Source organism: Dipteris shenzhenensis, chromosome 18 (assembly GCF_047967505.1).
Source record: "Dipteris shenzhenensis isolate YYH24624 ecotype China chromosome 18, Dip_SZ_1.0, whole genome shotgun sequence".
NCBI classification, from domain to species: Eukaryota; Viridiplantae; Streptophyta; class Polypodiopsida; order Gleicheniales; family Dipteridaceae; genus Dipteris; species Dipteris shenzhenensis.
This window is the reverse complement of record NC_141613.1, coordinates 7,238,759-7,251,149: the sequence shown is the minus strand read 5'-3', so window position 1 is coordinate 7,251,149 and position 12,391 is coordinate 7,238,759. Positions and strand designations below refer to the sequence as shown.

Sequence of the window (12,391 nt, the reverse complement as noted above, 5' to 3'; positions counted from 1 at the left end):
CCGCATGCAGAGAGTTATGAATGGAAACACTGGCGCACAGCCAGGGATGCAAATTGGCATGCATGGCATTATGGGAGCTCCTGGCTTGGTATGTAAGGTACTGGGGCTGGTATAGCAAACTCTGCTATGGGTAATGTCAGCCTTTTGTTGTCCATTGTGATGTATGTGGGAGTAGCATTGGTGCAATTCTTCTACAGAATGGACGGGTTGTTACCTACGAGAGTAGAATGTTGCAGGATGCTGAAAGAAACTTGCAAGTATATGAGAAAGAGTTGTTGGCTGTGGCTCTCTCTCTTTCTGCATGGGAGCATTACTTCCTAGGGGCTGATTTCACTGTGCAGACAGATCATCAAACCTTGAGATATTTTCCTCACTTAGACTAAGTTGTCTGAGAGGCACATGCATTGAGTCCTGAGTTGTATGCATTGAAGGACTAGTATGCAGAGGATAGGGACTCTGCAAGGCTCTATGATCAGTTGTCTGATGGACATCAACATTTGCATTATACTTTCAGAGATGGATTCCTTCATATGCATGGTGTCTCTGGTGTTACAAGCAATTTAGGCCTAGCGTGTAGGGCATTGATATACTGATGCTTAATTGAAAGCAGTGCACACGACAAGAGATGGATGCTTTTGTAGGGATTTGCATCGTATGTTAACAGATCAGTGATGTAGCTTACTGCTTGAGGCTACTAGATCTTTGAAGGATTCATAATGCTTCAAATGTGAGTTTTCTCAAACCTTTCCAAGGAGATGTGCCAAAGGATATGCCTTCTGTGTATAGCCAGAAGTTGCGGGACTTTATGATATCTTAGTTCCAGAGCAGGTATTAGTACACAAGGGAAGGAAAGTTAAGAGGTAAAGTTTCTATCTCGTTGTGAAGTTTTGGAGCCACTCACCATTGTATACAAAGTAGTTGAACGAGGGTGATCTGGCAAATGCACCTCAGTTGTTGTAGCTTCACATGGAATCTTTTTAGCTTGAGCCAACTTTGGTTGTGGCCCCTTCAGGCTCAGCAGAGCGTAGGTCTGGAAGCATGGCTTGATGCTCAAGAAAGGGGTAGAGCCATTGTCTCTTTTACAGACATGCTTAGATATCTAGAGGTCGCTTGGTGACATTGTATGTTCGCCCGAGGTATTGCTTGCTGATAGTATATCTGCCTTGGGACTTCTATGATAAGTGTACTAGTCACTATGAGATGATTCTTGTAGTGTATATGGATTGCTACCCTGGGCTCTGAACAATCATATCTGCTATGCTTGTTTGTAATACATGCTTTAATGATGGTATATTCACATGTATTTTAGATGCAATTGAGGACGCTTGCTATGTTTCAAGAGAGGGGTATGTCACGAGGGCGTGATTTCTGGTGCATGCATGTTGGCCTACATGTGGGCAGGAAAGGAGCGAGAGCATCGGTTGCTTGATGTGCTAGAACCCCTAGCCATTCTGCCTTTGGGGTGAATTTTTTGGTTTGGACCAAGAAGGGGGCAAAGAACCCTAGGATCCAAACATTGGTTTAGCTTTAAAAAGGTCCCACTAGAGGGGGCATGGGGAAAATGAAATGGAGGAGTGCCATGTGGCATTTCCCCATGCCTTGATGCATTTGGCAAGGTTTCTTAAGGCAAGAGGTGCCGACGGGAGACGAGAGGACACACACACGAGATACTTCATGTGAACCATCCATGGTACGGCTACAACACGGTCTCGTTATGATGGGCTGCATGTATGGGTTGGAATGTGTGGCTGCTGCAGTACAGACTGTATGGACGGTCTGTACGTAGAGATTAAAAGCACTTGTACAGGTTGGAGCTGTATGGAAAGATTCAACTGTTGCAGCATGGACTGCACGGGTTCTAAAGCTCAGTGCAGCATGTACAAATTGCAGGCTACTACATTATGGGCTGAGTTCATGCACAAGCTAACTGCTCCTGTACGGACAGATACACTTGTGTACGGTCAGCCATGAATGGAAAGTGAGGCCTGTCTTCTAGGTGCTTTGTATGGGCTTGTCGAGGTTGCCTTGGGCTGTGTGCACAGGCACGAGAGCCAAGGTCGTACGACTAGCGTGGATAGAAAGCTCTCCGTGTGTATACTTGTGCATAAGCTCATGTATGAGCTGAGTCTATTGCCTTGGAATTGTGGCTGGTCAAGATTGCAATTATCCATTGTCTTGAATGCATTATTGTCTCAGGGGAGTACTGGTGGCAGATAGGGGAACTGTGTGATCCAGAAAGACTTGCTTGTAACAGTTCAAAAGGCTTCCAGAACATCGTCAACAACTTTTGGTCAGTCACCTCATAGGAAATGCAGGGAGGATACTTCAGATAGATGCAGCCTTACCCCATGATTGGGTGGCTATAGATGATAGGCCTGTGGCATGTTCACTTTGGATGGGGCTTTTCCAAGGACAGGGATTCCTCTTCAGGTCATTGCTTTCTTGGGGGCACAGGAGAATGCCTTGGTTTTTTATGTACAATCAGGTGGTAGGCTATCTATTTCCTCAGGCAATATTCTTTTGGGCATGCCTTTTCAGCCTATCAGGATCTTAGGCTATCTGGAATAGGGCAAGGACTCTGCTTGGCATTTAGGTGCAAGCCCTCGTCTCTCTATTTCAGGTTCATGGAGGTTGTGTCTCTATGGAGGAGTCCCCCTAAAGTATCTTATACCGGAGAGTGGGAATGGATGTTACAGGGAACCCAGCGAGGAGTCTTCCTTTTTTTGGTTACACGATCAGTATTGCCAAAAGATTCCAGATCAGTCGTAGAGGTTGGATACCTTCCAGAGCCCCTTATTGGGAGGATTATCAGGTATCAATTGATTTGCGGAGAGTCTTTTGGAGAAGGCTCTGAAAATTCCGAAGAAATAGAAAGATTACTTTAATTTTTTGGCTTTCTATACATGGAGGGATTGCAGTGAACAGGTGGAGATCCAGGTTTGGGGCAAACTCCACTTGTCCTAGGTGCTCGTCTGTAGAGGAGTCACTTCATCATTAGTTATGGGACTTCATCACTTCATCACTCTCGCATATCAGTCACTTCATCACTGCAGATATGCGAGAGTCATTTGGATAGGCATTGCCCGGATTCTCAACACTTTTATTCCCTCTCTTTTCTTCATGACTTGGCTTGTCTCTCTTTGTCAAGACCTCAGATTTTCTATGAGTGGTAGGATGCTTCCTGGGCATCTCCATTCGACGACACCTAGTTGAGTTTTGCTCTCTGGAGGATGTGCCTATTCCCCGGTATAGACCATTACAAGCTGATGTGGCTAGTATTACTGCTTCGCAGATCTGGAGGGCCAAATGCCCAAAGGCCTTAGATGGGGATCATAGGTCCACCCTTCTCATACCCTAGCCAATATTTGGGCTGATAATATTCATACTCTGATGGCCAGTTGGGTGAGCATGCAGGGGTCCTCCCGGGCAGCTTCTGCCAGGAGGCTTATATTCCTTACGGAATGGAGAGGCTCACCCTTTTTCTCAGAGACTACATCAAGGTTGAGGTGGCATTTTCAGCCTCAACCTTGGTTTCTCCCCCGCTCTTTTTGACTTTTTATTTACTCCTCTAGAGTGTTTTTCTCATGCCCACCCTCATGTATTTTTGCAACAAGCTTGCTTGTGCCGGTTTTTTTCATACTTAATAGAAGTCTCTTTCATGAAAAAAAAAACTGAAAAAGACCGTGTCCCCCACCGTAGCGTGAGATAGCTCGACAGACAAATACGAGACATCTTCGCAGCCCACCAGAGAGCCATCACTGTACCAGGCTTTGGTTTCGTCCCAGTGCTTGGATAGATAGATGATTGATCTGACCCACTATGCAATTGTAGTTGACTTTTTCTATGATTATGATTTTGTTAGCATAGATTAGTACTCAGCAAGGGTCCTAGCGTACCCTTTGCTTCACCCCATTGAGGCTTGTATGAGTTCACTTTTGTGTACTTTGTCCCATAGGCCCGTGAGGCCTCCCGTGGACGTTAATATATCTTTCTTTTCTTTCTGAGAAAAACTCTTCATCCACCTACTTTGCATGTAGTGCAAAGTAGTGCTTGAGCTTGACAAGGTACCTACTGGTAACCTTGTCTCTTAGGTCCTCTTCTCTGAACGGTACAAAGCCTGTTCTTTGCCCTTCTTTCTTGGCTAATCCATGCCTTTCTTTCTTGGAAAATTCATGCCTCTCTTTCTTGACAAATGCATGCTTTTCTTTACTGTGGGGATGCACACAAGGTCTAAGAAAGAGAATGCATGTACTAGCTAACCCATAATGGCTTTGAGTGTGTTGGATATTGTGGCAAGACCTTGGCGAGTGCAAAAGACCCTCTTTCAAGGAGAAAAGTACACAAACTAGGTCCCACGAGAGAAATAGATATGGAGCGCCCAATTTTGGGGAGAAAGCACGTGGCAAGGGGGCGAGCAGCCTAAAAGAGGGCCCATAGGACTCAGAGCAAGGAAATCACCTTTTGAGAAGAAAGCTATTAATTTCTAGGAAAAGCTGGCTTATTTTGGCTAAAAGGAGGCCCCAGATTTTTGGCTAAGCCTAGCTTTTTGGCTGCATGCCAAGCTTATAAATAATTGAGCAATCCTGCTCTTTCTAGGGTTAAGAATCCAAGTTGTATCGGATTCATGCTCCACAATGAGCCAGTCAAAGAGTTTTCTATTGCAATAAAAGACCTTCGGGGGATCCACCCCTTATTTCTAGGCTCTAGTGTGGTGCCTCATTCTCCTTTTCTCTCTCCCTCTATTGCAATTCAAGTTCCAGCTTCATTGTTAAGTTTTCTTGCTGTACTGAGGTTTCCAACCAGAATTCGAAATTGTTTTGAAGTGCTAAGTGCTCAGATTTGCTGCGAATTGAATATTGAAGCTGTGTTTTAGTTTAACGAAGGTTTCATTATGTTTCAAGCCTAAAAAGTTATTACACAACCTGGGACTGTTTGAGCTGAAATTTAAAGGTTCTAGAAGGAACAGAAATTGCTAAAAACATGAGAAAAAGCCTGACCAAACATGACAAGGAAAATTAAAGTGTAATATATTGCTAAATATATGAACATCTTGCTTTTTGATTTGAAGGAGTGTACCGCATCTTGCCGTAAGTCATCATTCCCAGATTTTGCTAATTGTCGATATTTACGTCCATTTGATCCAAGGCACTCAATAACTTTTGGTGCATTTATTCCATTCATAACCCTGAAGATGGTTAATAGAAAAAGTTATGGTCTGAACAAAAAGAGCATACTTAACCAATATTTGGACAGCAAACATGATTCTTCAAAGAGATATTCGGCATCTCCTCAAAAAGCTCATAACCGTATACTATGGCAGTACTCACACAATGCGATCAGCTAGTCCTTTGAAATAAGGAAAGCATCCTTCTGGATATTTAGCACTAGGGTCCACAGGAAAATGAGCAGTTATAACTGGTACCTGCAAATGACATGTACATGGATAAAAGTTTCATGGCTTTCCCTATGCCATTGAACCTTTAGAAAAAATTTCTGTATAAGCAAGTGGCACAATTTGTGACAAAATTCCATACCAGTTCCAGCTGACGAATGCTACGGATATCGCGTGGCAATGTAAGTTTCTTTTTCATATCCTAGAGAACATAAGATTCAGCATCAGCTTAATGCTGCATAACACCAGCCACAAGTGGAAAATATACATTCCTTGATATAATCACCAGGAAGCTACTCTCTTATAGAAAATCAAGTAAAAGCAGACCTCTTTTGTGACCTCGAGTTCTGCAAGCTTAACATATATTTCGACCATCTGCTTCATCTGCAAATAATCCAAAGCCATTAGGAAAGTTCTTTTGAGGTACCATTCTATTAGTTATGGCGTTGACAAAATTTATGTGCTGAATGCAGTCAAACTTAAACAGGTGGTGCCAAGGACCTGAAGGATATACAGATAGCTACACATACATACATAATGATATGCAATAGAACAGGGCTCAGATTCAACAAAAAACTCAATAGTAAGGCCATCCCGACTTGGGAATTTAGATCGCCCAAACTTAGACAATGCCGCTTTCAATTCTTGAGCAGTAGAACATAGATCCAGCTTATGTGCTTCATCTTGGGAAAGAATTGGTCAAACATTTCGAAGGAAAACATTCTAGGCATCAACCTCTATAGGTAAAGTAGGAGGGACTGCAAACATGTTAGAATAACATTTCTGAACAATATCATCAAGTTGTTGCCATGATCCATTCTCAGCATTCGATGCAAAGAATGCAGGCGGTGGAAGGCTTTTGAAGAAAGCCTTTGAAGACCAGCATGTATCTGCATGCCTTTCTAACAAGAACGAAGCTGCCATTTTCTTAACTTTCGTTGAGCATTCTTAGCCAAGCAACGAAGAGTACCCTGAAAAGCAGATTGCTCCTCCAAGGACAATTGGCGCTGCTGGGCAACCCAAGTAAAGTGCTGAATTAGAGCCTTATTTATCACTTTGCGATGCAGGTCGCCTAGATAGCATTTGCCATTTCTTAGATCAAATCCTGCATGCCCAATGATAAACGGTCACACGCCTAGTCTGCATTGACTGAAGTATGCAATACAAGTCTATGAATGAGAGCTTTGACCGTAACATTAAACGCATGGTGCTTGAGATAAGAATTATTGGACCAATAAAGCCTTTTGCAAGGTGGTTGCACATCATGCATTGGCAGATCAAAATGCAAGGTCATGTATACAAGAAAGTGATTAGGTAAGCGCAAAGTGTAATTCAAATCCATCTTACAAGTAAATTCATCAAACTATATCAATGTGTGTGTGTGTGTGTGTAGCTTGCCATGCAAGACAACACCACTCATCGATCTCACATGATCCCCACTGAGCTTCGACATTGGGATGATATGCTTTCTTTCTTGCATGCAGAAGATTTATGGCTCTTAACAAGGGATAGAGATATGGGTTATAAATACCGTCACAATGCTTTCACTCATTACTAGGCTCGACTTGATGGATGGTATTTGTTGCATGCTCAGCAGTATGTTAGTTTCACGTGTGCATTATGGGTTGATCATTCCCTCTTGCTGTCTGATCACTTTCCAGTATGCTGAACATTATCTATAGCACGATTGACAGATGATATGCCTTTTTTTGGTCGTCGTCTACTCCATATTAATAGTGCTTATTTGCTTCATCAACAATTTCAGAATATGGTGAGAGTGGCTGTCCGCCCCCTCCTCTTACATGCTCAAGAGGACATGCATTTTGCTTGGATCAGTCTTGCACATCGCTTGCAGGCTGTTATTCAAGATTATGGATGGAGTCACATGGAAAACCTCAGGCTTAAGCTGAAATGGGCTCAATCTCACAAGCAACAAATGGATGTAATCAGCTCTTATAGGCAGCTCACCTCTTCTGAACAGGATTCTTGCGCTTATGCGGTTCATATCATCCATCAAAATGATCTTCGCAAATTAAAGAAGTGGCAAATCCGAGCTCGCATGAAACCCCTTTTGGATAAGGGTTGCTCCTCCAAGGCCTTCTTTAAAAGCCTGCATGCGGATAGGCGAAAGGAGGATGTTTGTAGGATCAGGCAGGATGATGGCACCTGGACCACCTCCAAATCAGAATTGGAATTGCAATGCTCTAGTCATTTTCAGCATCTCTTTTCTCCTCAGCTTGATTATTCGATGCAAGTGAATGCAGCTAGGTCTCAATTTCTTACGCATGTTCAGCCTATATTGTCTCGGGAACAGGCTCATGCATTGGAGCAGCCATTTCAGCTCAATGAACTGGATGATGCTTTGAGTCATTTACATAAAGGCAGCTCTCCCGGTTGGGATGGATTGACTACTGAATTTTTCCGTGCATTTTGGGGTGATCTCAAGGACACTCTTCTTCTTATGATCAATCATGCTTGGGCAAAACAATCTCTTCCTCCTTCTTGGAAACATGGCCTTGTCAAATTGATCCCAAAAAAAAGGTTGTGTGAGACAATGGCTGATTGGCGGCCCATATCTCTCATGCCAGTCATTTACAAACTCATTGCCAAGATGATTGTCCTTAGGGTTCGATTTATCTTGCAGGCAAGACTTCATCCCAAGCAGTATGGGTTTGTTCCCAGAAGGCAGATCACTGCCAATATCTCCAATGTTTTGCTTGCGATTGAGTATGCCAAATATTCTAAACAAGATGTTCTCATTCTGCAAGTGGACATTGCGAAAGCATTTGATATTATCCATTGGGATTTTATTTCTCAGACTATGCATAAATTGGGCTTTGGCCCTCGGCTGGTCCATGTTATCTACTGGTTGTATTCTCATGCCACTACGCAGTGTCTGCTTGGTAGTGGGTTGTCAAGGACATGGACTATGACCCGTTCAGTGAGACAGGGATGCCCTCTTAGTTCGCTACTGTATGCCATTGCTACTCATCCGTTATTGTTGCATATGGACCATCTTGTAGATACTGGGCAGCTTCATGGCTTACAAATTCCAGGTGCACAGCCATTTCTTGCACAGGCATATGCTGATGATTCATATTTCATGCCCAGGAATTCTCAACGTGACCTCTCTCATTTGATGAAAGCACAAAAAAAGCACATAAAATCACACCACAAAAGCAAACAAAAGCACATGAAAGCACAAAAAAGCACAACCAAGAATATAAAAGGATACCACAAAAGCACATCAAAGCACAAAAAAGCACAATCAAGAATATAAAAGCTCACAAAAGGACGCCACAAAAGCACATAAAAGCACAAATAAGTACACAAAAACATATAAAAGCACACCACATAAGCACATGAAAGCATATGAAAGTACAAAAAAGCACACCACATAAGCACATGAAAGCATATGAAAGTACATAAAAGCACAACACATAAGCACATGAGAGCATATGAACTAGAAAAGCACAAAGCACATAAAAGAACACCACAAAAGCACATACAAGCACATGAAAGCACAAAAAAATAATAAAAAGCACAACCAAGCATATAAAAGCACACAAAAAGGATTTAAGCACAAGACAAACATGAAAATCTTACCTGCGACTCTTCAAGAAAATGAGTTGGATGCTTAGTGTATTGCTTTCTAGAAACACATTGGCAAAATATATCAGCTGCTGGACTGCATATCAACTTTCAGAAATCGAATCTTCTAGCATTGAAAGAAGCTGATTGGCACGCACTTCTCTGGCTAGGCCACATTATTTCTTCCCATACCATTGTGAGGCATTTAGGGTATCCCATTGGCTGGAATATTACCCCTCAACAACAGCTTAAATGGGTGCTTCAAAAGATTAACAAGAAGCTGGAATACTGGCACTTGTCAACTTGGCCTTTACATGTTTGACTTCGGATAGTACAGTCTATCATTATGGCATATGTGCAATTTTATTTGCCTCTTCTTCACTGGTCTTTTGCGCATTTGGCTTCCTATATGTCCCAAGCTATGGAGATATTTTGGAAAAGTAAATCTCATAAAAAGGCTTTGCGACTACTTCCCATGCAGACTGTTTGTTCTCCTAAGACTCATCGGGGACTGAATATTCTCAATCTTCAATTTCATATGTTGGCAAGAAAGAGCCCTATGATTGCTGAATTTTTTCAGCGAAAACAGCCATGGGCTATTATGTTAGCAGCTATGTGTGGAAACATGAAGTCTCACGCATATGGGCATTGGATTACAAATCACTGGGAAGCAGTCATGACTACATTTCAGGGGAAAATTCCTGGCTGTCCTGTTTCTACTGCTTTTATTCATGATTGGAAGAGAATTCTCTCTTATGCTAAATGGTCAGGTGCTTCCTAGTTTGGAAAGCATCCATTGGAGCAAGGTGTTTGAATCGCCTCTTGCTTTACAGGCACCTATTAAAGCATATAATCTTATGAAATTGGGCATAAGATTTGTCGGAGATGTGGTGGATTAACATGGTTATGTGCTTTCATTTCCACAAGCTTGCAGGACATTCCCCTTGGGTCTGCATCATAGGCCCATTTGGATAATACTTACAACTATGTTGGAGCCATTTGTTCCTGTTCCTCCGCTGTTTGTACAGGACAAATTACTGGACTAGAATCTGACTTCCTTGTCTCCTACTACCTGTTCACTTTCAATGCATAATTTGACATCCTCAATGGTTTACAGATTTCTTCTTCCACTGCCATGGATTGATAAGCATGCCAACACTCTTTAACAAGAAAGTGATATATTCCATTCAAAACGAATCATACAACAGGTGGGAGAGAAAGTACTCTATCCCTAGCCTCAACAATGTGGCAAAAAAGCCATGGTGGTGGTCTAAAATGCCACGACATCCCAAAAGGGGTCAAATGAAAAAATAATGAGCAGTCCCATGTCCTCATGAGGGATAAAAGTCTCCCACGAGCTGACATACTGAAAGACTTGTACGAGACAAACAACATTGGCTAGATCGTCATGCTCCAGAATCAGTTATTTACAATGAAGATGGAGGAAGGAGATTATCATTGAAGATACACTATGATTGGTGACATCAAGAAGAAGAGGTTCTATTGTGTTCTCACTTCTTTTTAATTCATTGTATAGTAGCATTTGTGTAAATATCACTAATTGCATAAAGATCATGAAGATATACATTCTTCAAAGAACCTAGGGGTCACAATGAGGTTATATAGTTCCAGTTTTCTTTAACATTCACCTAGTAGATTATATATAAATATCATTGTTTGCACACTGCATAGATATTACTCGAAAGCAATCTTAAAAGAACATTGTTATGTATCAAATGGAAATATTACATCAAAATGGGAACTTTAAAAAACATTTTGAAAGATTCCTAAAATTTTATCAAAAAACAAGGCATTTTATAAACTTCCTTTTTCCTCTCCTAGCAAAGCAAGCCTCCTAAAAGACTACTAAACTTGAAGATAAGAAGACTTTTTGTATACGATAGTAAAATTGCATTAGAAAAAACAGTCCCGTGGCTCCATGATGCTAACATCAGTGGGACCCCATCTCTGGCGACACTGCATGAAGAAACCGTGGTCTCCTGGCTCTGACTCATAGAGGGCAAAGGCTCCAGATCCTCTCCCCCAAAGGGCAGCACCCCATGTCGTCAGAAAGGACTCGGATGTAACATATGAGAGCAACTTGAAGATACATGTCCATACCACTCTAGCGCTGGGGCAGCTCCATAAACAATGCTTACTAGATTCCTCTGCAAGCTGACAACGCATACACAAGGAGGGTCTACCCATCTGCTGAAGCCAAGTACCCACAGGTATACCCCTATGAATAGTGAGCCAAAGGAAGTAGAAGACTTTCCTGGCTCTACTGATGCCCCAAAAGTGAGTCCAGTAGCTTTGCAAGAGCTCTGCAGTAAGTCCCTGTGCGTGCCAATGCTGTGAGGCAGATGGTAGGTGATGAGAGTCTCTCTGCTAAAGCCTGTAACCTGCCCTCGTCGAGTACTAGAAAAAAGGAAGAGGATAGGCGCCTGCCACCGGAGCAGGCCACGCCCACTCGCCTGGGTCCCAATCAAGCTCCGCAAGAGGTCGACCCTGAAAAATCCAAAGTTTCCATCTAGGATCCTCTGCAATGGTCAACCTAGACGGATCTGTGGCCCATTCCTTACCCAGGCAGCCAATGTCTCCTCACATGACGGATCGAGTCAGCATGAAAGCACCAACATGACGCAACGTACCACATAGTCGCTAGTAGAACCTAGTTGAGTACCAGCGCTCTTCCGGCCAAAGAGAGTCTAGCCGTACTCCAGTAGGCTAGCTTTCTCCGGATACTCTCAAGAACTAGGGCAAACTATTGCGTCGGGGACACCTCAATGCCAACCTGGAAGCCTAGATATCTGGTGGAGGTGCCTCTGGGTATCCATACAAAGCCTCTATCTCCTCCCCATGCTGGTGTATCCTGCTGAGCTCCAGTCCAGATGCCTTTTGATTTGTTCCAATTGACAAGTCCCCCTGAGGCTAGGCAGAACTTGTCAATTGCATCTGCAGAAGTGGCAAGACTATATGCATCTCCTCTGACTGTCAGTGCCGTATCATCAGCAAACTCAGTGTCCAGAAGCTCCTGCTCCTGTCGGATAGGTAGATGAAGGCCCAAAGTGCCATGACTGATAGCCTGCATAAAGTATCACATAGCCTCCGCTACGAAAAGGAAAAGGTAAGGTGCAAGCGGGCATCCCTGTCGTACCAATCTGGATAGCTGAAAAGCCGGTCCTCTGCCTCCATAGACCACCATCCTGCTAGAAGAGTGAGAGTAAAGTGAGGAGACCCATAAAATACATCTATCACTGAAGCCTAGCCTCCTCATAGTTCCCTCCAAGAAACCCCAGTCCACCCTGTCATAGGCCTTCTCAAAATCGAGAAGGAGAACTGCAATCTCCTGCTGGCTCTCCTTTGCCGAGTGAGTGGCCTCCCAAAAAGTGAAGATATTGTCCAAGA

The 12,391-nt window shown here is 43.0% G+C and overlaps 1 protein-coding gene across 1 annotated transcript in view; it reads right to left on the bottom strand.

Moving 5' to 3' along the window:
* The window catches only part of ATM (Serine/Threonine-kinase ATM-like protein), a 312,761-nt gene that overhangs the window by 74,977 nt on the left and 225,393 nt on the right, over positions 1-12,391 (bottom strand). Inside the window, exons 66-69 of the mRNA XM_087389269.1 lie at positions 5,720-5,776; positions 5,535-5,594; positions 5,328-5,422; positions 5,077-5,185 (exon numbers count right to left, since the gene is read on the bottom strand). Coding sequence (XP_087245395.1) covers positions 5,077-5,185; positions 5,328-5,422; positions 5,535-5,594; positions 5,720-5,776 — 321 coding nt within the window. The remainder of the gene's footprint in view (positions 1-5,076; positions 5,186-5,327; positions 5,423-5,534; positions 5,595-5,719; positions 5,777-12,391) is intronic.